Below are 26423 nucleotides of genomic sequence, written 5' to 3' on the forward strand. Positions count from 1 at the left end.
AATTCCAGGACAAGATGGTGTGTGACCTGTAAGAGATCTTGCAGGTGGTGGTGTTGCATTAAGACCATAATATATTGAAACATACTTAGGCCATTTGGCCCATTGAGTCTGCTCTGCAATTTAATCATGGCTGATCTGTTGCCCACTCAGCCCCAGTCTCCTGCCTTCTCCTTGAATCTCATCATTCCCTGACCAACCAATAATCTATCAACCTCTGCCTTAAATGTACCCAATGACTTGGCCTCCACATTCGCCTGTGGCAATGATATGCTGATGCCTGATACACATGTCCTTCTAGGTGGAGGGGATTGCAAGGTTGGGCGGTGCTCTGGAAGTTGGCTGGATGTAACTCCAGTGCACATCTGCATGGAGTTCTGTCGTAGGAAAGCAGCATCCATCAGTAAGGACCCCCACCACCATTGTGTTTCTTGTGCATGCCCGCAAAGAAATAAATCTCAGGGTTGTATATAGTGGATGTAGGTTTGGGGGAGAGGGAGGAAATTTTGTAGGAAACTGAGGAGTAGCCTTTTCATCCAGAGGGAGACCAATATATGGAATGAGTTGACAGAGGAAGGGGTTGAGGCAGGTATATTAACAACACTTAAAAGGCATTTGGACAGGTGCATGGATAGGAAGTGTTTTGAAAGATATGGGTCAAATGCAGGCCATTGCAACTAGATTAGGTTGGAATCTTGTTTGGTATGGAAATGTTGGAGTGAAAGGCTAAACGTCAAAAGCTGAAGCAGTTGTAAATCAAATTTCTTCCAATATCCAAATAAATAAAAATATGGATGTGACTGTCAGGGCATATTCTGGAATTTGGATCTATAGCAAACATTAACTTCAGCAACCAATCTTTAGACCTGAATGTGGGTCATAGATTAAATTTAAAATGCAGCCCTGTTTCCTGGAGCTGTGGACAGCAGTTAATTGAAAAACCAGATAATACTGATTTATATTCATTTTCTGTTCTGGAGTGTGGGTGCGAAGGAGATGTGAAAATTATATGTAATTCAAAGGAAGCATTGTAGGTACATTGTAAATATAGAGCTTTTTGATCTTTAGCATATAAAATGTCATGTAACATTGGGTCGAACAGGCCTCTTCCTTTGAAAGGGTCTCAATATGATGTCTGCTGCTCATTTTTGTTGAATAAAACTCCTTTATATCCACTAGCTTCAGTGCATCTTCGGCGACTTTGTTCATGGGACATCATTTCGATGGCAGCATGGTTGTGTGGCGGCTAGTGTAACAACATTACAGAACGGCAGTGACCCAGGTTCAATTCCTGCCGCTCTCTGTAAGGAGTTTGCACATTCACCCCATGTCCGTGTGAGTTTCCTCTGGGTGTTCTGTTTCCCCCCCACATTCCAAAGCCGTACGGGTTAGTAAGTTAATTGGTCATTTGGGTGTGGTTGGCTGACACATGCTCGTTGAACTGGAAGAGCCTTTTACTGTGTTGTATCTCTAAATGAAAATAAATATGAAACATCAATCCCACATTGCATCACAGTGTATATTTCTCCAGCCCAAAGAGAAAAGATACGTCCCAGGGGACAGGAGCATTGCACCTGGCAGTTGTCTGGTTGAATTAGACTGTGACAGCTTCAAAGCTCGGCAGGAGAGCAAATAATGCAGCAAATTTAAAGCCGTCAAGCAAATAAATGTGCTTCCTGTAAAACATTGGCTTGTTGTTTCTCCTATTACAAACTGTTTGCATCAATTTCAGGTCTCAGCTCCAGTGGAACGACGTCTTGAAAGTAATTATTGGGAGCACGGAGTGAGCAGCTTGACACCAGAAGGAATTGCATGATATTCATGGTTTGTACAGGCTGTGGTGCAATGATTGACATATGAATAATAGCAGCAGATTTGCCTTGAACTGGTGTTGTCTTTCACAATGAACGTGACATCAAGCCCCTGTCTACTCTCTCTGGTGGGCACCTTAGACATGACTTTGCAGAAATACAGCAGAGGTAACATTGAAGTTAAAAAGGAGATGAGATTTCAGTGGGCTGCTAAACACATTTTCAGCGGAATGATTCCTTTGTATTTTCCAATCCTATTTTGATATGTTTACTGGCAGATTAGACATGTTTCAACTGATGATATACAATCTACAAAATACGCAAAGAAACAGGTTTATAATTACTGACTCACCTACCTCATGAAATTTGCTGTTTTGCAGCAGCATTAAAGATTCAAAGTACATTTATTATCAAAGAATGTATAAATTATACATCCTTGAGACTCGTCTGCTTACAGGCAGGCACAAAGCAAGAAACCTGAAAGAACCCAATTATAATAAAAAGACCAACTCCCAAAGCAGAGAGAAAAAGAAAAAACACAAATCATGCGAACAATAAAAGCATTCCAACCCAAATTGGGTCCTTAGATCCGAATCCCCAGGGCATCCGGAGTAGGCCCAAAGCTTCGGTCTCAGCTCAACATATTAGCGGGGCAATTCGCTGCAAAGGTCACAGACACAAAGCACAGCAGCCAGGGCAGTCACACAGCGTCACGGAGAGTGGCGTGAACATCGTGGGAGACCGAGTGAAATCGGCCTGACTCTCTCCTTCGAGTGCCAGGCATAGAAATTACTACCGTTACAAAAGCACAAACAAGAGGAAATCTGCAGATGCCGGAAATCCGAGTGACACACACAAAATGCTGGAGGAAATTTTGTGGGCCGAAACACCGACTGTACTTTTTTCCATAGATGCTGCCTGGCCTGCTGAGTTCCCCAGCACTTTGTGTGTGTTACTGCTACAAAAAGAAGGTGCTAAAAAGGAATAATGAGGTAATGTTCTGGGTTCATGGACCGTTTGGAAATCTGATGGCAGAGGGGAAGAGGGTATCCCTAAATTGTTGAGGGTGGGTCTTCAGGCTTCTGTACCTGATGGCAGAAACATGAAGAGCACAATATTTGTCATGACAGTTTTATATGATTCCCTATCTCGGATGGGTGGTAGGGTGGAGATATGTCTCTACCAAAGGAGTTGTAAGGAACTCCTTCCCTCCGCTAGCCTGCAGCTCACCCTTGGGCAAGGCTTAGCCCCTCCGATAAAGGTCACACAAAGCTAGGGGAACAGCTGGTGGATAGTCGCATGAGCAGCTGATGCGTATCACAAGTTCTGGTTATGCGACCACTGATGCCAGGCAGACAATCTCTGAAGAATATTTACGATGGCTGGTGTCACCCATCTTGTAAAGGCACTGCCCAGAAGAAGGCAATGACAAACCACTTCTGTAGAGTAATTTGCCAAGGACAGTCGTGATCACAGAGCCCATGATCATCCATGTCATACAATATGGCACATAACGATGATCCCAGATCAATCTTTCCATCTTTTAAAATCATTTCCAAAGGCTGTTCATTCAATCACTACAGCATCACATTGTACCTATATTCCAATATCCCATGATTCACACTGTTTACAATCAATAGTTTCAAATTGTAGCAAAAACATCTCTATCCAGAATGCACTTGAGCCTTGGTGGTGCTCAACAGTCCCAGAAATCCCCCAATGTACCCATGGGTACAGCATGCTCCTTCTCCAATGACACATGGATACAGAAGAGAGGCAGTCAATCACATCAGGGAGAACCCTCGACTGCCTTCATCTGGACCCATGAATGGCCACCCTAGCCAAGCATGGGAGCAAACCCATCCCTAATCTCTCTTAAGGAAGCATGCATTAAGAACTTGCATCGTTGGAACTTAATTGACAAATACAAGGTGGTATTTCATTCGATGATATTTATTTTAGCTGGAAGGGCTGAAAGATGTCAGAGATTTTCATGTTTCTAATCATGGCCCTCTTTTGGTTAGGATCAACCATTAACGTTGTGTCTCAGTTGTCTACATGACAAGCAAACACAAAGTACACTGCAGATGCTGTGGTCAAATCAAGACATACAAAAAAGCTGGATGAACTCAGCAGGTCGGGCAGCATCCATTGAAAGGAGCAGTCAACATTTCGGGTCGAGACCCTTCGTCATGACACGCAAGCCTGGGCAGTATGATAAGAGGAGCAAGCTGTTGTCCGTGCAGCAGGTACCCCCTCTCCATGAACCCAAAGGAACGGCAGAGACCAATACAGTATGGCACCAGCAGCGCTGCAGGGGTTGCCAGTCAGCGTTGAACTCAACGTAGGACTGCCATGAGGACCCAGCTCTGGATTTCTTCCCCAAACATTTCCTTACTCCCGAAGCCTGCCCCATAAGTGGGTATAGCTGCAAGGCAGCTGAGGCCTGAGACCAGAGCTTTCCTTCTCCTAGATGAGTTGCCAACCACAGATGACGAGCCCCATCTGACTGAAGTGACTGGATGTAAGGTGCCAGTAATCTGCCATTTCCTCTTGTCCTGTCAGTAGACGTGGCTCCACCAGGCTTAGTACATAAACCACATTTGAAGGCAAGGAGCTGCGCTTGGTTGTCAGAGGATATTTGAAGCTTACGCCTTTGGGAGTATTTAATAGGTAGGAGGATCTTATCTCCACTAGGCCCCCACCGGCTATAACAAACTTAAGGAACCATGTCTCCGGTATGTAATTATGTTTCTTATTAAATGTCTTATTAAAAGCTACAGCAGGAGTTAGACGGAATGAAATTTGTGTCATTTAGTTCTGAAAAAAAATAAATTGACTATTTCAAAGTTCCGCTGCTATTCTGCTGCATGTTTTTTAAGCCTGCCCTTGGAATTTCTGTCTACATAGATAAAATTCACAAGGATATTGCGGGTACTTGAAGACCTGAGTGATAAGGAAATGTTTAATAGGTTAGGATGCTTAGGGAAAAACATCTCCTCCACCATCTGCATCAACTCAGGAGCACCACAGGGATGTGTGCTTAACCCCCTGCTCTACTCACGTTACGCCGATGATTGTGCGGCTAAGCTCAGCTCCAACACCATAATCGAGTTTGCTGATGACACCACTGTTGTGGCCCATATCAAAGGTTGCGAAGAATCAGCATAAAGGAGTGAGATTGAAAATTCAGTTGTGTGGTGTCAGAGCAACAGCCTCTCTCTCATCCGATATCAACAATACCAAAGAACTGATCGCAGGCTTCAGGAGAGGAAAACCAGGGGTCCATGAGCCAGTAATCATTGGAAGATCAGAGAGAGTCAGTAACTTTAAATTCCTGGATGTCACTATCTCAGAGAACCTGTCCTGGACCCATCACATTAATATAAGTGTAAAGAAAGCACAATAGCGCCTCTACTTCCTCAGGAGTTTGAGGATATTTGGCAAGTCATCAAAAACCTTCTATAGGTTTTTGTGTGGTGGAAAATGTAAATGCTACTCCATTATGGCCTGGTATGGGAACAACAAAGCCTTTGAGCAGAAATTCCATAAAAGGCAGTGGTTTCAGCCCAGTGCAGCATGGGTAAAACCCTCCCAACCACTGAGCACATCTACATGAAATATTGTTGTAGAAAAGCAACGTCCATCATCAAAGATCCTCACCACCCTGGCCATGCTCTCTTCTTGCTTCCAGAGACTTTTTCGTAGAGGGGAAATGGCTAATACAAGGAGGCATACGTTTTAAGCTGTTGGGAAGGAAGTCTCGGGAAGATATCAGAGTTAGTTTAATTTTACACAGTGAGTGGTGAGTGCATGAAACACCCTGCAGGGCCAGTGGTAGATGCAGATACATTAGGGACATTTGAGAAACTCTTAGATGGGCATATAGATGAAAGGAAAGTGGAGGGCTATATGGGAGGGAAGGGTTAGATTGATCTTGGAGTAGGTTAAAAGTTCGGCATATTGTAGGCCAAAGGGCCTGTACTGTGCTGTAATGTTCTGTGTTTTTAAATAATAGTGCTATTTGCTTCCTTAAGATTTCTGTATAAATATAATAAATTGTAATATGTATGAAGCATAAAAATGACATTAATGGAAGAAAATAAATAATTGGACATTTTCTGGATAGCTTCTAAAGAGAACACTAAGTGGCTGCAGGCAATGGTAGACATCATTGGAATGAGGAATGACCATTGCAATGTCATTACTACATTGTAATTTCAAAGTTCAAACATCAAAGTAAATTTATTATCAAAATACCTACTGTATATGTCACCATATACTACCCTGAAATTAATTTTCTTGTGGGCATTTGCAGTAAATATAATTGAATCAATGAAAACTACACACAATCAAGGATGAACAAATAACCAATTAGCAAAAGATAGCATATTATGCAAATACAAAATGAAAAACAAAATCATAATGTTAGATAAATAACTAATAAATCAGATTGAGAACGTGAGTTGTAGTGTCTCTGAGGTGAGTCCTTAGGCTGTGAAATCAATTCAGTGTTGGGGTGAGTGAAGTCATTCCCTCTAGTTCAGGAGCCTGATTGTTGAGGGGCAAAAACTGTTCCTGAATCTGGTGGCTGTGGGACATCAGGCTCCTGTACCTCCTTCCTGATGGCAGCAGCAAGAAGAGAGCGTAGCCTGGATGGTGGGGGTCTTTAAAGATGGAAGCTGCTTTCCTGCAACAGTGCTCCTTGCAGATGTGTTCGGTGGTGGGGAGACATATTCCAATAATGGACTAGGTCATATCCACAACAGTTTTTAGGCATTTCCATTCAAGGGCATTGGTGTTCCCATACTAGGCCATGATGCACCCAGTCAATATACTCTCCACTGTGCATCTATAGAAGTCTGTCAGTTTTAAGTGGTATGCCAAATCATTGTGTACTTCTAAGAATGTTGAGGCACAGTTGTGCCTTCTTTTAAACAACCAATTGTTTAAAAATTGAGCTTTTATATGAACAGAAAATGTTTATCAAACTGAGCATCAGCTTCTGCTGGCGGAAGCAATGGAACATGGTTGGGATATTGATTGTGAGATGACAGTTGATTATTTGAAGGAGAGAAAGCAGAATGGACTTTAATATCTTTGAAAAGATCACAGCTACAATGACAAGCACAAGAGATTCAGTCACAGCTCGGAGGTTTTCTGGAGAAAGTGCATGGAGTCAATCCGCCAGTGATAGCTCGCAGCATGTGTAAAGGGAAATGGGTAGGTGACCTTTCTTGTTGAGTCTCTTCATCTAGTCTGAAAGGTGGAAGGGAGACAGCTAGCATAAAGGGGAGATGGGAAGAAATGGAGCAATAGTTTTGATGTACATGTATTAAATCCAATCAGTAGCTACTTTATTAGCTACATTGTACACCTACTTGTTAATGCAACTCAATCATGGGAGCAACTCAACGCATAAAAGCATGCATACATGGCCAAGTGGTGCATTATTTGTGCAGACCAAACATCAAAATGGGGAAGCAATGTGATCTAAGTGACTTTAACAGTGGAATGATTGCTGGTGCCAGACGGGATGGTTTGAGTATCTCAGAAACTGTTGATCACCCTGCGATTTTCACACACAACTGACTCTAGAGAATGGTGTGGAACACAAAAAATTCAGTGAATGGCAGTTCTTTGAGCAAAAATGCCTTGTTAATGAGAGAGGTCAGAGGAGACTGGCCAGACTGGTTGAAGTTGACAAGAAGGTGACGGTAACTCAGATAACCACACGTCACAACAGTGGTGTGCAGAAGATTATTGCTGAATGCACAACATGGTGAACCTGGAAGTGGATGGGCTACATCAGCAGAAGACCACACCTGTACCTAATTACGTGTCCATCGAGTGTAAATCTGAATCAGCTATTGTGATGAAATTTTAAATAGTTTTCTTAGATCTTCAGGCCCCATGCCAGTCCAGCAGTTTAATGGCTGCATTATCAGCCTCTGGCATTTCACGACAATATTGTTATACTCTAAGAGCCACAGAGGTTGTTCTTACTGAGTTATGGGGGAGGCCATGCATGGTGCACCCCACATCCATCAGTGAAAGGTAGCTGACAGACAACACTATTTTAATGCTGCTCAGGTTAGCACAGCTGCTTCGGAAGGGATAGGCAGGGGCAACGACCTGCTGGATGGAGAGGAGAGTTAGGAGGTTTGGGAACACAGATGCAGGGTAGTTAGATGTCAGGCCAGAGCTTAGGCCTCGGGTCCATCCTCTGAGGTCGAAGGCCAGCAGCATGGGCATGCAACAATGGACACTCGTGGACAGCAGCGGTGTGTATGAAGACCAGCGTGGGTGAGGGCTAGTGACCCTCCAGGTCGACGCGTTCCACACAGGTCAGTGGGTTCTGGTACGGGAGGTTCGTGCAGACAGGCGGCAAGTGGGTCAGTGACGCCCTAGGTCGGCATCTCAGTGAGTCTGAAATTAAAGGCCTTAGGCTCAGGCTCCTGCCATTGGTAAGAAGGAGTTCTGGGTCCTATCATTGGTGAGTAGAAAAGTTGATGCCAAAGACTGGAGCCCAGAGGTTAAAGACCGAATTCAGCCAGGCTGGAAGTCGAGGCCTGACAGCTGAGACCTTGCAATCCTATTGGGAAGTTGGAGACCCGATGTCTGCAAATCTGAGTCTAGGGAAGCTGGGGGTTGAAGGTGGCCTGTCCTGGGGTTGGATGGCTATCTGCCTGTGCGCGTGGGTGGGTTTTGTTGCCGTTGTTCTATTCTTGCTTTTATTATATTTAGAAATAAAGCACAGAAGAAGCCAATCAGCGTCGGGAGCAGAGCACTTCAGAGTTTACTCGCAGGTCAGCGAAGCTAGTATGAAAGGAGAGCTTTGTGGGTGTTTGGGCGTTCCAGAGGTCCAATCAGCGGTGGGAGCAGAGCACTACAAATTAAATAAAAGTAAAGAAGGGGCAAGCAGGGTGGCCATTGTTGGGGGTAGGACAGCGGTGAGATTAGGAGCATCAGACTTTGACTCAAGAGGCTCTGACAAGAAGAGAATGAGGCCAAAGAAACAGGTTAGAGGATGTGGTCTTGGTTGCCCGCAGTACAGTGCAGGCAAGATGGCAGATATGGCAGTGGAATGCTCCTCCTTTAGGATGTGGGATAGTCTTCCGGATGGCTACACCTGTGGGAAGTGCAGCCAAATCCAGCTCATGAAAGACCGCATTAAGGAGCTGGAGCTAGAGTTGAATGAACTAAGAATCATCCACGAGGCAGAGCAATTGATAGATAAGACTTATGAGCAGATAGTTACACCCAGAGTGCAGAATTCAGGGGGTATATGGTGAACACCGAGAGAGGTAAAAGGAGAAAGAAGTCAGTGCAGGGTCCCCCTGTGGCCATTCCCCTCAGCAAGAGGTATACCCCATTTGGATACTGCATTCAGCAATAATCTTCTGCACACCACTGTTGTAATGTGTGGTTATGTGATGACCGATCTGGGCAAGGCAGCAGCAGCCAGTCTAATAAATAGCACTGTGGTCGGCTCTGAGCCTCAAAGGGTAGGATGAAATCAGGCGGAGCAATAGTCATCGGGGACTCAATAGTTAGGGGGACAGATAGGAGATTCTGTGGCAGCAAAAGAGACACCAGCATAGTGTGCTTCCTCTCGGGTGCCAGGGTCCAGGATGTCTCTGAGTGGTTGCAGAATATTCTTGAAGGGGAGTGTGAGCATTCAGAGGTCGTGGTAGATCTTGGTGCCAATGACATAGGCTGGAGAGGGGTAGAGGTCTTGCGCAGTAAATTTAGGGAGTTAGGAAGGAGGCCGAAGAGCAGGACCTCCAAGGTGGTAATCTCCGGATTACTCCTAGAGCCACGAGCTAGTGAAGGTCAGGACAGGAAGACAGCGCAGATGAATGTGTGGCTGAGGAGATGGTGCAGGGGGCAGGGTTTCAAGTTGGAACCTTTTCTGGGGAAGGAGTGACCTGTACAAGTAGGATGGGCTGCACCTGAATTGGAGGGGAACTGATATCCTGTGAGGGAGGTTTGCTAATGCTGTTGGGGAGAATTTAAACTAGATTTGCAGGAGGGTGGGAAGCGAAGTGAAGAGGCAGAGGATGGGGTGGCTGGCACACAAGTAGTGGCAGCTTGTAGGGAGTTTATGAGGGAGGATAGGCAGATGACAGAGTAAAAATGCACTCGGCCAGATGGTTTGAGATGTGTTTACTACGAGTAGTATCATGAGCAAGGCGAATGAACTTAGAGTGTGGATCAATACGTGGAACTATGATGTTGTGACCTTTACAGAGACTTGGGTGACTCAGGGGCAGGAATGGCTTTAGATGTTTCAAAAAGGACAGGGAGGGAGGCGAAAGAGGTGGGGGAGTGGCACTGCTAATCAGGGATAGTATCACGGCTGCAGAAAAGGAGGAAGTCATGGAGGGATTGTCTACGGAGTCACTATGGGTGGAAGTCAGAAACAGGAAGGGGGCAATGACTCTAATGGGTATTTTTATAGACACCCCAATAGTAGAGACATCGAGGAGGAGGTAGTGAGGCAGATTCTGGAACGGTGCAACAATAATAGGGATGTTGTGATGGGTGATTTTAACTTTCCTGATATTGACTGGCATCTCCTTAAGCAGCAAGGGGTTTAGATGGGGTGGAGTTTGTTATGAGTATTCAAGAAGGTTTCTTGATGCAATATGTAGATAAGCCAACTAGAGGAGAGGCAGTACTTGATCTGGTTAGGGAAATAAACCAGAGGTCTCAGTAGGGGAGCGTATTGGATAGTGATCACAACTCTGTCTCCTTTACCATAGCATTGGAGAGGAATAGGAGCAGACAATTTGGGAAAATGTTTAATTGGGATAAGGGGGAAATTATGGTGCTATTAGGTAGGAACTTGGGAACATAAATTGGGAACAGATGTTCTCAGGGAAATGCACAGCAGAAATGTGGCAAATGTTCAGGGAACATCTGCATGGTGTTCTGCATAGGTATGTTCCATTGAGGCAGGGAAAGGATTGTAGAGTAAAAAAACCATGGTGTACAAAGGATGTAGAAAATTTAGTTACGAAGAAAAGATTACAAAAGGTTGAAGAAACTAGGTACTGTTAGAGCTCTAGAAAACTACAAGGGTGCCGGGAAGGAGCTGAAGAATGAGACCGGGAGAGCTAGAAGGGGCCATGAGAATGTTTTGATGAGCAGGATGCCAAGAAGGAGCTTAAGTGAAGTTAGGAGAGCTAGAAGGGGTTATGAAAAGGTCCTGGTGAGCAGGGTTAAGGAAAACTCCAAAGCATTCTACAAGTATGTGAAGAGTAAGAGGATGAGCTGTGTGAGAATAGGACTAATCATGAGTGAGAGTGGAAACGTACATGGAGCTGGAGGAGGTAGTGGAGGAACCTAACCAATACTTTGCTTCAGTATTCACCAGTGAAAAGGTCCTTGGCAATTGTGGGGATGTCCTACAGTGGACTGAAATGCTTGACTGTATAACATATAGCATATAACAATTACAGCACGGAAACAGGCCATCTCGGCCCTTCTAGTCCGTGCCAACGCTTACTCTCACCTAGTCCCTAGGGCCCGTACTCAGCCCATAACCCTCCATTCCTTTCCTATCCATATACACATCCAATTTTAATTTAAATGACAATACAAAACCTGCCTCTACCACTTCTACTGGAAGCTCATTCCACACAGCTACCACTCTCTCAGTAAAAAAAACACCCCCTCGTGTTACCCTTAAACTTTTGCCCCCTACCTCTTAAATCATGTCCTCTTGTTTGAATCTTCCCTACTCTCAATGGAAAAAGCCTATCCACATCAACTCGATCTATCCCCCTCATTATTTTAAATACCTCTATCAAGTCCCCCCCCAACCTTCTACGCTACATATAGAATTTAAGAAAGAGGATGTGCTGCAGCTTTTGAAAGGTGTTAAGTTTGACAAGTCGCCGGGAACAGACGAGAGATACTTGCATCATCAATAGGGATGGGAGAAGTACCAGAGGATTGGAAGGTTTCAAATGTTGTTCCCTTGTTCAAGAAAGGGAGTAGAGATAATTCAGGAAATTATAAACCAGTGAGTCTTACTTCGGTGGTGGGCTAGTTGTTGGAGAAGATCCTGAGAGGCAGGATTTATGAACATTTGGAGTAACATAATCTGATTAGACAGACAGACCGACAAACTTTATTGATCCTGAGGGAAATTGGGTTTCGTTACAGCCGCGCCAACCAAGTTTAGTATAGAAATATAGCAAGATAAAAACATAAATAATTAAATAATAATAAGTTAATCATGCCAAGTGGAAATAAGTCCAGGACCAGCCTATTGGCTCAGGGTGTCTGACACTCCGAGGGAGGAGTTGTAAAATTTGATGGCCACAGGCAGGAATGAGTTCCTATGACGCTCAGTGTTAAATCTCGGTGGAATGAGTCTCTGGCTGAATGTACTCCTGTGCCTAACCAGTACATTATGAGTGGATAGGAGTCATTGTCCAAGATGGCATGCAACTTGGACAGCATCCTCTTTTCAGACACCATCGTCAGAAAGTCCAGTTCCACCCTCACAACATCACTGGCCTTACGAATAAGTTTGTTGATTCTGTTGGTGTCTGCTACCCTCAGCCTGCTGCCCCAGCACACAACAGCAAACATGTTAGCACTGGCCACCACAGACTCGTAGAACATCCTCAGCATCGTCCGGCAGATGTTAAAGGACCTCAGTCTCCTCAGGAAGTAGAGACGGCTCTGACCCTTCTTGTAGACAGCCTCAGTGTTCTTTGACCAGTCCAGTTTTTTCTCAATTCTTATCCCCAGGTATTTGTAATCCTCCACCATGTCCACACTGACCCCTTGGATGGAAACAGGGGTCACCGATGCCTTAGCCCTCCTCAGGTCCACCACCAGCTCCTTAGTCTTTTTCACATTAAGCTGCAGATGATTCTGTTCGCACCATGTGACAAAGTTTCCCACCGTAGCCCTGTACTCAGCCTCATCTCCCTTGCTGATGCATCCAACTATGGCAGAGTCATCATAAAACTTCTGAAGATGGCAAGACTCTGTGCAGTAGTTGAAGTCCGAGGTGTAGATGGTGAAGAGAAAGGGAGACAGGACAGTCCCCTGTGGAGCCCCAGTGCTGCTGACCACTCTGTCTGACACACAGTGTTGCAAGCGCACGTACTGTGGTCTGCCAGTCAGGTAATCAATAATCCATGACACCAGGGAAGCATCCACCTGCGTCACTGTCAGCTTCTCACCCAGCAGAGCAGGGCGGATGGTGTTGAACACACTGGAGCAGTCAAAAAACATGACCCTCACAGTGCTCGTCGGCTTGTCCAGGTGGGTGTAGACACGGTTCAGCAGGTAGACGATGGCATCCTCAACTCTTAGTCGGGGCTGGTAGGCAAACTGGAGAGGGTCTAAGTGTGGCCTAACCATAGGCCGGAGCTGCTCCAGAACAAGTCTCTCCAGGGTCTTCATGATGTGGGAGGTCAATGCCACCGGTCTGTAGTCATTGGAGCCATTGGGGCACGGCATCTTCGGTGCAGGAACAAGGCAGGACATCTTCCACAACACAGGAACCCTCTGGAGACTCAGGCTCAGGTTGAAGACATGGTGAAGTACTCCACATAGCTGGGGGCCACAGGCTTTGAGCACCCTGGGGCTGACACCGTCCGGGCCTGCAGCCTTGCTTGGGTGGAGACGTTTCAGCTGTCTTCCACCTGTTCAGCTGTGAATCCCACTGTGGTGGTTTCAGGTGGGGGAGGGGTGTAGTCACGAGAGCAGGGTGGGGGGCTGTGAGGGGGCTTGGAGGGAAGAGTGGAGTATGTGTTGGTTGGGGGCCGACAACAGATGAATCATTTTGGTTCATTTTGGTAGGGATAGTCAGCATGGCTTTGTCGAGGGCAGGTCGTGCCTTACGGACCTGACTGAATTCTTTGAGGATGTAACAAAACACATCGATGAAGGTAGAGCAGTGGATGTAGTGTATATGGATTTCAGTAAGGCATTTATCAGGTTCCCCATGTGAGGCTCATTCAGAAAGTAATGAGGCATGGGACGACAACAACAAACACAGCAGCTAGTGCGACACTATTGCATTGTGGATCCAGAATTGGCTTGACCACAGATTACAAAGGGTGGTTGTGGATGCTTTGTATTCTGCATGGAGGATGGTGACCCATGTTCTGGGACTCCTCCTCCTTGTGATTTTTATAAATGTCCTGGATGAGGAGGTAGAAGGGTGGGTTAGTAAGTTTGATGATCACACAAAAGTTGCGGGTACTGTAGATATTCTGGAGGGTTGTCAGAGGTTACAGTGGGACATCGACAGGACACAGAACTGGGCTGAGAAGTGGCCAATGGAGTTCAACCCAGCAAAGAGTGAAGAGGTTCATTTTGGTAGGTATCCTATGTGCACACGGGAAGGATGTAAGAGAGGTTTCTTAGAGAGGTCGTGGGAATTGAACTCTGAACTCCAGTGCCCCAATCTGTAATAGTATCACGCTAGCTGCTATGCTTGTTGTCGTTGTTTGTGCTGTTCTGCTGAACGTTGTGTTGGCACTGGAATATGTGGCGAGACTTCTGGGCTGTCCTCAGCACGTCCTTGGCCGTTAACACTCATTGCACTGTTTTGAAGTACATGTGATAAATAAGTCTGAATCTGAAGCGTAAGTTCACCAGCTACTGTAACGACATTTTAAAGAGCTTGCTTAGATCTTCAGGCCCCTTGCCAGTCCAGCAGTTTAATGGCTGCATTATCAGCCTCTGGCATTTCACGACAATATTGTTATACTCTAAGAGCCACTGAGGTTGTTCTTACTGAGTTATGGGGGAGGCCATGCATGGTGCACCCCACATCCATCAGTGAAAGGTAGCTGACAGACAACACTATTTTAATGCTGCTCAGGTTAGCACAGCTGCTTCGGAAGGGATAGGCAGGGGCAACGACCTGCTGGATCGTCGCCAGTCGGCCTCTCTATCTTTGCCAGAACTTAATGCTGACAGGGATGTAAATGATTCATTACAGCTTCTGCCTGGATCAGTAAGGTGCACTGAAGCTGATTGATCTGTTTTCACCTTTTCAAAAAAAAAACTTAGTCTGATGTTATCTTCTTCTTATATTTATATTTCCTCTGACTTGGATCGCACAGTAACGTAGCAGCTACTGCAATGCTTTACAGGCTGGCTGTAAGATCAGGATTCAAGCTCACTTACGGACACCCAGGACTTGTCCCCTTCTCATCACTACCAACTGTGAGAAGGAACAGGAGCTAGAATCTACACACTCATCATTTCAGGAAGAGCTTCTTCCCCTCTGCCTTCAAATTTCTGTATGGACAATGAACCTCTGTACACTATTGCACTATATATTTTTGCTCTCTTTTACACTACACACATAATTTAACTGTATCCAAACATTGTATATATTTCTTACTGTAATTTATAGCTAAAATTATTATTATGTATTTAGTGTACTACTGCTGCAAAACAACAAATTTCACAACGTATGCCAGTGATATTAAACCCGATTCTGATCTGCAAACCAGGAATCGCCTGTCTTCACTTTCATTCTATCTGAAAGGACAACAGTCCTTGTTTGTTTAAATGTTAAATGCAGCTTTTAGGTCTGTCAGGAATACTGGCTCTGAAAAAACAAACGAAAATTATTAAGCAAACATTTATTGCATTTCTCAGCAAATCACAAGCACAAGAGATTCTGCAAATGCTGGATATCCAGAGTAATATACAAAATGCTGTAGGAACTCAACAGGTCAGGCATGCCACATCTGCAGTGAGGAATAAAATTCAACACTTCCGACCGAGACCTTCCACAGATCAGATCCTGATGAAGATTCTGGTCTAGACCAGACCTGATGAAGTTTCTCGGCCTGAAACGCTGTACCTTTATCCCTCTTCATAGACGCTGATTAACCTGTTGAGTTCCTCCAGCATTTTAAGTGTGTTGATTTGAATTTTCAGCGCATTGGCTGAAATTAATCAGTTCACCAGGAGATGGCAGCACAGGCTCAATGTTTCATGACAACATCCAGTCCGCAGATCTGCTTTATTCTGTCACAATGAAATTCGTCTTTTTAGGGACGGGAAAGCAGGCATTGCTAGTTATGATCTCATCTCAATGTCTGAAGACCCCCAGCACAAAAATTTAGAAAGTTTTAATTTGAGAGCAGTCCAATGGATGTTGGCGTTACAAGAATGGCAATCCAGGGACATGAGTTCAAATCCCAGCACAGCAACTGAGGAATTTGAATTGAACTAAACAAGAATTTACAGTGTAGACTTAGGAATAGACCATTTGGGCCCTTCCATGGTTTAACAAGATCATGACAGACCTTTGACCTCAGAACCATGTTTGGACGCAAATCCCCTATTTGGTATTGGTGTTGGTATTGATATGTGTACCACTTTAGAGCCAAAAGCTTTTGGTATGCGTGCTATCCAGGCACAACATACCTTATATAACTACATGGAAGTAGTTAAAAGAAAACAAAATGCAGAATAGATTTGCCAATAAAGCCAAATTCTATAAGATGCAAAAATGGAATTAAGTCATTTAACCCATAAAGTCTGCTCTGTTAATTAATCATCGCTGACTTTTTTTTCTCAACCCCAATCTCCTGCCTTCTTCCCATAACAACCCACGTACCAATCAAGAACCTATCAATCTCTGCCTTAGATACATCCAATGACAGCCTCCACTTCCCCATGTGACAACAAATTCCACAGATTTACCTAACAAAAGGTTTTCTCTCGCTGAAGAAATTCTTCCTCAGCTCCCTTTATTCTGAGGGTGTGCCCTTGGATCCTGAAGGAGACACCCTTTCCGCGTCCGCTCTATCCATGTCTTTCTGTGCTCAGAAAGTGTCAGTCCTGTGTTCATCCTAATAAACTCCACCGAGTACAGACCCTCATGTGTCATGGCTTCCAACCTACTGGAGTCAGAGAGAAAATACAGTCCAGGCAGACAAGTGAGGTACAAAGGCCTGGGAGAGGTTGGCTGAGAAATCAAGTTTTGAACAATTCATCTTTTGGTGCATTCAGGAGCCTGATATCAGTGGGATAGAAACGACTCTTGAGCCTGTTAGTTGAGGGTCTCAGGATTTAATACCCCCTGCCCAGAGGGAGGGGGAGAAGAGAGAATGTCTAGGGTGTGAGGGGTCCTTGATCATGCTTGTTGCTTTCCTGAGGCAGCAGAGCGTGTAGATGCACTCAGAGGCTGGTTTGCGTCGTGGACTGAGCTGTTTCCACAACTCTCTGCAATTCCTTGCAGTCTCGGGCAGAGCATTGACTTAGAAAAGTCAGACCGTGCATATCATGGTACATCAAAGTTCAAAGTAAATTTATTATCAAAGTGCATATATGGCACTTTATACTACCCTGAGATTCATTTTCTTGTGGGCATTCACAGTGAGTACAAAGACACATAATAGAAGCAACGAAAAAGTGCACACAGCAAAGACAGACAAACAGCTTCTTCAACAGGCAGGCTAAACAAGTGAATGTAGCCGGCGGACCTCATATCCAGTTGAGATAGAGACAAGCCTGTCCTAGCACGTGAAGTCTGCTCCAACAAGCTGGGTGGGTGAGGTCTACAGTGAGGTCCAACAGCCAGGATGGAGGATGGAAAGCTTTGTGGACGGTGAAGGGCATGACAAGGCACAGACAACATCATGGTCATCCACTTTAACCAAGGACAACAAACTTCAAATACAGAAAGAGATAAAACAAAATAACAACAATAAATGGTGGTGGGTTTCCGTCATGACAGGAAACCTGTGCCGGAGAGATTTTAACTTGGAAAAGCCATTGCACAGGGACAGTTCCACTCTCTCAACCTTGGAAGCCTGGGTCCAGTGGTATGAAAAAGCGTAACGACTGGGGTCTTCCTTGGTTGCAGTGGAATGATCATGACGTCTTCTATGCTCTGTCATACCCTTGGCTGTCCCGTGAGCATCGGCAGAGCTGCCTTCCTGGCCATTGGATCTCACTGTAGATCGCATTCACCCAACCCGTCAGAGTAACAACTAGTGTGAGAAAGAAGACAAATCATCATAAATAAATAATATTGAGAACATGAGTTGTAGAGTCTTTGAAAGTGATTCTGTAGGTTGTAGAGTCAACTCAGTGTTGAGGTTCAAAGGTTCAACGATTCAGAGGTTCATTTATTATCGAAGTATACAACTCTGAAATTCTTCTTCTCCAGACAGCCACAAAACCAAGAAAGAGAAAAAACAGCAACACAATCATCCCCCCCCCAATCCCTCCTCCCCATAAAAAATGAACATAAATGAAGCAGGTACATCAACCCCCAAATCCCCCTCCCAAGCACATAAAGGAAACAAGAAAGATCGGGTAAAAAACACAGAATACAAAAACTATAAGACTGGAAAAAAATCCATATCCAAAAAATGCAAAAAACTTAGGTAACATTCTCCAGGCCCAACATCAGACCTTTCCCTCTCTGTAGCAGAGCGATACCAGCAGCGACGAAAAGGCATTCACCCCTCTCCGTAGAAGAGCATTCCCACCTGTGATCAAAAGGCAGTCTCACCTTTCCATAGCAGAGCGATCCCACCATCGATCAAAAGGCAGGCAGCCAGGGCTCATCTTCTCCACTTGCCTCGATGCTTCAATCTCCCTTGTCACTTTAGTTGGTGAACAATGGAAGCTTCAATCGGTGAAATGGACTTCGGCTCGCGTCCTGCACCCTTCTCATTACGAAATTCGCTCATGCTGCCTCTGCCTGCTGAGATCCTCTTGGAGACTGTGGAGAATTGAAACAGCTAAAAGATCTCCAAACTGCAAATCACAAGCTTAAAGGTAGAAGACATTATATATGCTGGTTCAGTAACCTGATGATATATGCCTGGAATACACTGTCTGGGGATAGAGGTAGAGGCTGATACAATAGGGGCACTTGGAACTCTCAAATAGGCACATGGGTATAAGAGAACTGGAGGGTTATGAGCTGTGTAGGAGTGAAGGGTTAGATTGATTGAGGAATAGGTTTATATAGGTCAGTACAGCGTTGTTCTGTTCTGTATTCTTCAATGCTTTGTGTTCTAATAAAAAGTAGATTAGTGAATGTAACTGAACAGCTGATGGTCAGTGTGTATGCTGAAGGCATGCTGTGGTGCTCTTCACTTTAAAAGCTGGAATGAAATGGTTGCGGAATGAAAAGGATCACTCTCTCCAATGATAACTGAACAGAATCAGAATCAAGTTTAATACCACGGGCATACGGTATGCGGCGAAATGTATTGCTTTGCAGCAGCAGTACAGTGCAATATGAAACAGTGGTTTGCATAGGACCGTATTTGTCAACCTGGAGTGGAGGGTGAGTTTGTAAATCTGCTAGGAGCAAAGGATGTTGGAAATGATGTGAGTGGAACGCCATGGGAGGAGTGTGAGCCAGGTGGCAGAGAAAGAGTGCCAGGAGTGCGGGCAGGGGTTGGTGGGGGTGCAAACACACCTGGCCCTAAGACATCAGGCAAGATTATTTGATTCCAAACAATTGGTTTATTGATCATTACAGAATGTCTCTGGTGCTTCCTACTCTCTCCCCTTTCCTTTCCCCTTTTCCCAACCATGATTCCCCTCTCCCTGATTCCTTCCACTCTCAGTTCACAAGTGGGACCCATATCATAATCAGGTTTATCATCACTTACATATGCCATGAAATTAGTACTTTTTTGCAGCAGTACAGTACAATACATAAAATTACTACAGTACTGTGCAAATGTACTGTGACATCTTCAGGGAGCGGTGTCTCAGAAAGGCAGTGTCCATTATTAAGGACGTCCAGCACCCAGGGCAGGCCCTTTTCTCACTGTTACCATCAGGTAGGAGATACAGAAGCCTGAAGGCACACACTCAGCGATTCAGGAACACCCTCTACCATCCGATTCCTGAAAGGACATTGAACCCATGAACACTACCTCACTTTTTAAATATTTCTGCTTTTAGTATTTCTGCTTTATGCATGCTTTTATCTATTCAATATATGTATACTGTAATTGATTTACTTATGTATTATTATTGTATTTATTTTTTCTCTTCTATATTATGTATTGCATTGAACTGCTGCTGCTATTTTAACAAGTTCCATGCCACATGCTGGTGGTACTAAACCTGATTCGGATGTATAATGCACCCTATATCGTGGCAAGCATTTGGTCCATAATGACAGACAAGGAAGCTCAATAGCTCAACAACCATTTTATTGTGATAAACGCAAAATAGACAGCGCACCAGGACCCGGAGAGAGAACCCACTAAGTCTCATACAGACAGGAGAGGTGACCATCACACACACCCACAAATACACAGGTGAATAATTGTATAACCCAGCCTAAAATGTAACTATAAATGAACTGGAACTTCCCACCATAATCCCACAAAAGCACTTTAACACAAGAACAATAAACAGTGCTGGTCATTAGAAGTGCAGTAGCGGGGGAGAGAGAGAGAGAGAGAGAGTTTTGCACAGTACTGTATATATAGATATAGTTAGATATTTTGAATTCAATAAATAGCTCAAAAAGAGAGCCAAAAATAGTGTGGTAGTATTTATGGGTGAGTTCATTGTCCATTCACAAAAGATTCTAAAAGATTGTGTGTCTTCACTCTCCTGTACCTCCTCTCTGATGGTACGGGAGGCTGAAGCAATGAGGAGAGGGCATTTGCTGGGTGATGGAGGTCTTCAACGAAGGATGCCGCCTTTTAGATGCATCGCTTTTTGAAGGTGTCCTCAATGCTGGGGAAGCTAGCGCCTCTGATAGAGCTGGCTGAGTTTGCCACCCTCCGCAGCTTTTAGCTTTTTCCCAACAAAGAACAAATTGCCAGGGTTTGGAGTGGGGCGGGGGAGCGAGAGAGGGTGTTTGCTGAAGCAGCCCATCAACATGAGCTCAAGAAAGAAGCGACTGTGTTTTGCAGAGATAAGGAATGAAGGGGTTTATTGAGAAACTGGTTAGGCGTGATGAGGAATGACAGTGTAGCAGCCTCTCCCCACGCCCAGGAGCTCTTATCTGCCTGCTCACTGTCAGAGAAATCACCACTTGGTGACTGGAGTGGCTGAGTAATCACTTTATTAATGGGCACTGTCACTCTAACAGCCAGCAGTGGAATGATTAGAGTCACCAAAGATGTGGTAAATCTGTGGCTACAATATACATCTCTCAATAATAGCGTCTCTTCCAGGCCAGTACCATGGTCCCGAGGGTAAGTTGGTCAGGAGTATTCAGCCTCCTGCTGGTGTGTCCGCTATTGCAAGCTGTCGAAACCTCTCTGTTTTCCTCTCTAGACCTGTTCTGCCTCTTCCACAGAGACTCCAGCGTCATCAGTGGCCCATTCTCTGCTCTGTCTGAAACACTGCTGATAACCTGCTGGCTGGGAGCACTGAAAAATCGTCATTGGTTGCTGATTGTTATGTGTGTTGAGATAGGGTGGAAAGATTTTGTCTGTCTACCATCCAGACGGATCATTCTAATCATCAAGGTAGCACAAAGGGCAAAAAAAAACTGCAGAATGCAGAGTATTGCCAGACAGAACATAGGGTTGAAAAGTGTATGGTCATGCACTTTGATATAAGGAGTAAAACCACAGCCTATTTCCTAAACAGAGAAAATTCAGAAATCGGAAGTGCAAAGGTTCTTGGGAGTCCTCGTGAAGGATTCCCTAAAGGTTAGCTTGCAGGATGAGTCAGTGGTAAAGAATGTAATCTTAGCATTCATTTTGAGAGGACTAGAACATAGGAGCCAGGATGTAATGCTGAGGCTTTATAAGGCATTGATCATGAGCAGTTTTGGGCCCCATTTTTCAGAAACAATATGTTGGTATTGGAGAGGACCTAGAGCAGGTTCATGAGAATGATTCCAGGAATGAAAAGATTAACATTTGTGGAGTTTGATGGCTCTGGGCCTGTACTCGCTGGTGTTTAGAAGAATGGGGTTGGAGTTTACTGAAACCTATCCAATATTGTTTGGCCAAAATAGAGTGGATGTGGAGAGGATGTTTCCTACAGTGGGAGAGTCTAGGACCAGAGGGCACAGATAGAGTGGATGTGGAGAGGATGTTTCCTATAGTGGGGGAGTCTAGGACCAGAGGGCACAGATAGAGTGGATGTGGAGAGGATGTTTCCTACAGTGGGGGAGTCTAGGACCAGAGAGAACACAGTCCCTTTAGAACAGAGACAAGAGACAAGGAGGAATTTCTTTAGCCAAAGGGTGGTGAATTCATTGCCACAGATGGTTGTGGTGGCCAAGTTTTGGCCCTTTATCTAAGAAATGATGTGCAGCATCCGAGACGGTAATGGTTCCAGGAATGAACAGGTTAACATACGAGGAGGGTTTGATGTCTCTGGGCCTGTACTCACTGGCGTTTAGAAGACTGAGGGGCAATCTCACTGAAACCTATTTAGAGTAGATGTGGAGAGGATGCTTCCTCAGGCCATTGGGTATATTTAAAGTGTAATTTGGTAGGCTGTTGATAGTAAGGGCATTAAACATTATGGGGAGAAGACAGGAGAATGAAGTTGAGAGGAATCATACAGTACCTTGAAAAAGTATTCCATTTTCACATTTTACCTTCTCATTTTGTGAAATTAAAAAATTTTGAAATAGGATTTTTTGGAGAATTTAAATACATTGTACAGATGTCAAATCAAAAGTAAAATTCCAAAACCTGTCAACAATTCACTAAAAATTAAAGTCCAAAATTATGAGGCTGAAAAAACATTCATCCTTTGTAATTATTACACTAACTTTCCTCATGTACAGTATACATTATTACCTAACCAACTCACCCAATTTGTTGATGTAGAAAATTGAGGATCACCTGTTTTTAATGAATTCATAAGAACAAGCATACCCTGTCTCTGTAAGGCCCAACAGTATGGCAGATTTTCAACAGATCAAATCACAAATTAAGACCAAAGGTCATTCTATACAAGTCAGGAAAATTCCAATAGAGAAGTGACAATCTGGAGAAGGGTCAAAGAGCATCTTAAAGGCACTGAACACAATTCAGAGCTTAGTGCAGGCCATCCTGGAGTCACGGTCACACTGCGTAGGCCCAGCAGCCCCTCTAAACTTAGCTGCTGGAGAAGAATAGTATTTGTAAGAGAGGCCACTGTGACCTCAAGCCACTCTGAATGAGTTACATACAGTGGCTGCAACTGGAGGTGAAACTCATTGCTCTAAGGCCTTGCACAAAAAAGGGTATTTATGGAAAAGTGGCAAGGAAGAAGCCTTGTCCGTAAGGACTTTGCAAAGCATCACTTAAAAGATACTGTAACGATGTGGAAGAAGGTCTTGTGGTCAGATGAGACTAAAGTGGAACTTCTTGGCCTCAACCTTTAATGGTATGTGAGGTGTAAATCTAATACTGCGCATTGGCCAGGTAATACTATCTCTGCTATAAAGTGTGGTGGAGATAGCACCATGCTATGGGGATGCTTTTCAACAGAAGGGACTGAAAATCTGGTCAGGATTGATGGGAAGGTGAATGCTGCTAAACGCAGAGAGATCTCTGCTAGCCTCTGCCAGGAAGCTTAAGCTGGGGAGGAAGTTCATCTTTCAGCAGGACCCAAAGCACACTGCCAGAGCAACCAGGGAGTTGTTTCAAATGAAGAAAATTGATGTCCTTGAGTGGCCCAGTCAGAGTCCTGACCTTAACCCGATCGAACATCTCTGGCAAGAACTCAAGGTAGCTGTCCACCACCATGCCCCAAACAACTTGGCACAGCTTGAGCAATTTTGCAAGGAGGAATGGACAAATCTTGCTCCATCACATTGTGTAAAGCTAATAGAGACTTATCCAAAAAGACTTCTGGCTGTAATAGCTGTGAGAGGTGGTTCAACTATACACTGAGCAAAGGGGGTGAATACTTTTGAACTGCTGACATTTCAGGTTTCAAATTTTTAGTTTTTCATGTTTTACAATTTTCTGGTTTTAGGCTGTACTGTAAAAAAAGGAGCATGTGATTCACAAATCAAAAATCTCAGTTAAATTGATCCCTGCTTGTAATATTATGTGAACAAAGGATTGGGGGCTGAATCCTTCCCCAAGGTACTGTAAATTAGCCATGATGGAATGGTGGAGTAAACTTGATGGGCCGAATGGCCTATTTCTCTCCAGTGTCTTATATTCTTATGGTCTTCATTGATCCCAGAAAAATAATAATATCAACGCCTTGTAAGATGTTAAGATGCAGCTGGGGCAGAATATAAAATGGAAATTGACTACAAAAGACGTCTAGACATTGGAGATGTTGTAGCTTTTAATAATTGTATAACAAGATGTTACAATAGCTTTGCCTTTGAATTCAGAGTACATTTTAATTATAAAATTCCATACCTGCAAATGGAAACGTTCAGCAATAACTCATAGATTATCCAGGAGCTTCTATTTGGAGAATGAGTCAATATTGTTCCCTAATATACACTGACAGGCTTCCTGAACAGCAAGCACATACACTCAGAGGCCATTTTGTTAGGTACAGGAGTGAGACCCAGTGTGGTCTTCTGCTGATATAGCCCATCCATTTCAAAGTTTGACATGCTGTGTATTCAGAGTTGCTCTTCAACACACTTTTGTTGTAACATGTGTTTATTTGAGTTACTGTCAGCTAGAACCAGTGTGACCCTTCTCCTCTGACCCCTCTCATTAACAAGGTGTTTTTGGCCACAGAACTGCTGCTCACTGGATGTATTTTATTGCACCATTCCCTGTCATCTCTAGGGACTGCTGAATGTGAAAATCCCAGGAGATCAGCAGTTTCCGTGTTTACTCAAATGACCCTGCCAGGCACCAACAATCATTCCATGGTCAAAGTCACTTAGATCACATTTTTTTTCCTTATTCTGGTGTTTGGTCTGAACAGCAGCTGAACCTCTTGGCCATGTCTGCATGCTTTTATACATTGAGTTGCTGCCACATGATAGTCTGATTAGATATTTGCATTAATGAGCAGGTGTACCTAATGAAGTGGCCACTGAGTGTAGGGCCACAATCGTAGAGCCATAGAGAGATACAGCACAGAATCAGGCTTTTCCACCGAGTCTGCACCATTTAGTGTAATCCTACATCATCCCACGTCCTCAGCATCTCCCACCAGATAATATATTTTAAAACATGAGGGATAGAGAGTATGGGACAATTCTTTCTAAATATGCATTGAATGCATCTTGTTTTAGTTATTTATTTTTATTGAGATACAGCAAGGAGTAGGTCCTACTGGCCTTTCGAGCCGTGCCACCCAACAGCCCCCAGATTTAATCCTAGCCTAATCACAGGACAATTTACAATGATCAATTAACCTACTAACCGGTACATCTTTGGACTCTGGGAGGAAACCCATGCGGTCACGGGGAGAACTTACAAATTCCTTACAGGCAGCAGCGGGAATTGAACCTGGGTTGCCGGTGTTGTAAGGCGTTGTGCTAATTGCTACGCTATTGTTCATTCATTGAAAGCCCATACCAATTAGGACTCTCTAGGTGCAGCGAGCACATTCACGCCAAAAAATATTTTAAATACTGCAGTTTCTTGGAATCTAAAACAAAATTAGGAATTTCTAGCCAGCAGATCTGGCAACATACTAGGTTTGAGAAACACTTCAGATCAGAACTGCAACATTGCACAGCAGTCTAACCGATCAATATAACCTGAGGTAACTGAGTACACAGCAGGTCAGGCATCTGTGTTCCTATTTCCAGCACCTGCCGAGTCCCTTGTGCTTATCTTTAAGAAATGTTTTTATAAAACAGTATCTTTGGCATAATTATAGTGTAGGAAGTCTTAAATAGTTTAAAAGCATGAGGAAGTTATGGATTAAGCGACCGCAGGGAAGCCTTTCTTTATAGAAAAATAAAGCCACATTATCTTTCTCTCATTCTGGATTGGTTGAGCCTTGATTAGACAAATGGCCTTATTGTGGATTTCAAGTTTCCCCATTTTGTCTGTACTTGGCTGCAATAGTGAGGAATGTGAATTTGGGACCTGTAAAGAAAACTTTGCAAACAGACATATGTTGCCAATGAGTGAATGAGATCAAAGTTCTCCTGCTTTTTCTTTTGTCCATTATGCCTCTGGCGTTTGGGGCAGCAATGAATTTCTCCATCTCTGGCAGCATTCACAGTTTCCTTCATCGTGTCAGTAGCTTTCTCTTGGTTTACTGACAATCATGCAAGTTCCGGTTGGAGACTTAGGAATACTGTCAAATACAGAGGTAGGATTCTTCATTGCTGTTTCTGTAACAGTTTTGTTTCACTATTCAGGGTTGTTAGCCCTGTGCTGAACTTTCCTGCTGCCTGGAGTTCTAAAAATTTTCAAAGTGAATGCCCCTGGATTTTGTAATTCTCATTGCTGCTCCGTTTAAGCTGTCATCTTCAACCAGTTGTATAAAGCCATCAGCCACGAGCGATGGCCTGTAACACATGATATTGGTAAGAAAGATAATGTTAGCAAAGCCAGACAGTTCATGAAATGACTTTATCATAAGGACTTTGACAAGATAAATTAACGTGATTATAACCAAAAACCAGCCATAGTTCAATCACTAAAGTTGAGCCTAATGTTCTGCCAAGGGATCATTCCTGTGATGGGGGACATCTGTACATGACTTTGTTTAACATAGGGAGGC

General features: G+C 44.1%; 1 protein-coding gene across 1 annotated transcript in view; it reads right to left on the reverse strand.

Moving 5' to 3' along the window:
• Positions 1-24058: 24058 nt before the first annotated feature.
• Positions 24059-26423, reverse strand: part of LOC140728921 (15-hydroxyprostaglandin dehydrogenase [NAD(+)]-like) — an 80518-nt gene continuing 78153 nt past the window's right edge. The window contains exon 7 of the mRNA XM_073048023.1: positions 24059-26208. Within this exon, the coding sequence (XP_072904124.1) occupies positions 26100-26208 (109 nt within the window). The 3' untranslated portion in view covers positions 24059-26099. The remainder of the gene's footprint in view (positions 26209-26423) is intronic.

Source organism: Hemitrygon akajei, chromosome 6 (assembly GCF_048418815.1).
Source record: "Hemitrygon akajei chromosome 6, sHemAka1.3, whole genome shotgun sequence".
Lineage (NCBI taxonomy): Eukaryota > Metazoa > Chordata > Chondrichthyes > Myliobatiformes > Dasyatidae > Hemitrygon > Hemitrygon akajei.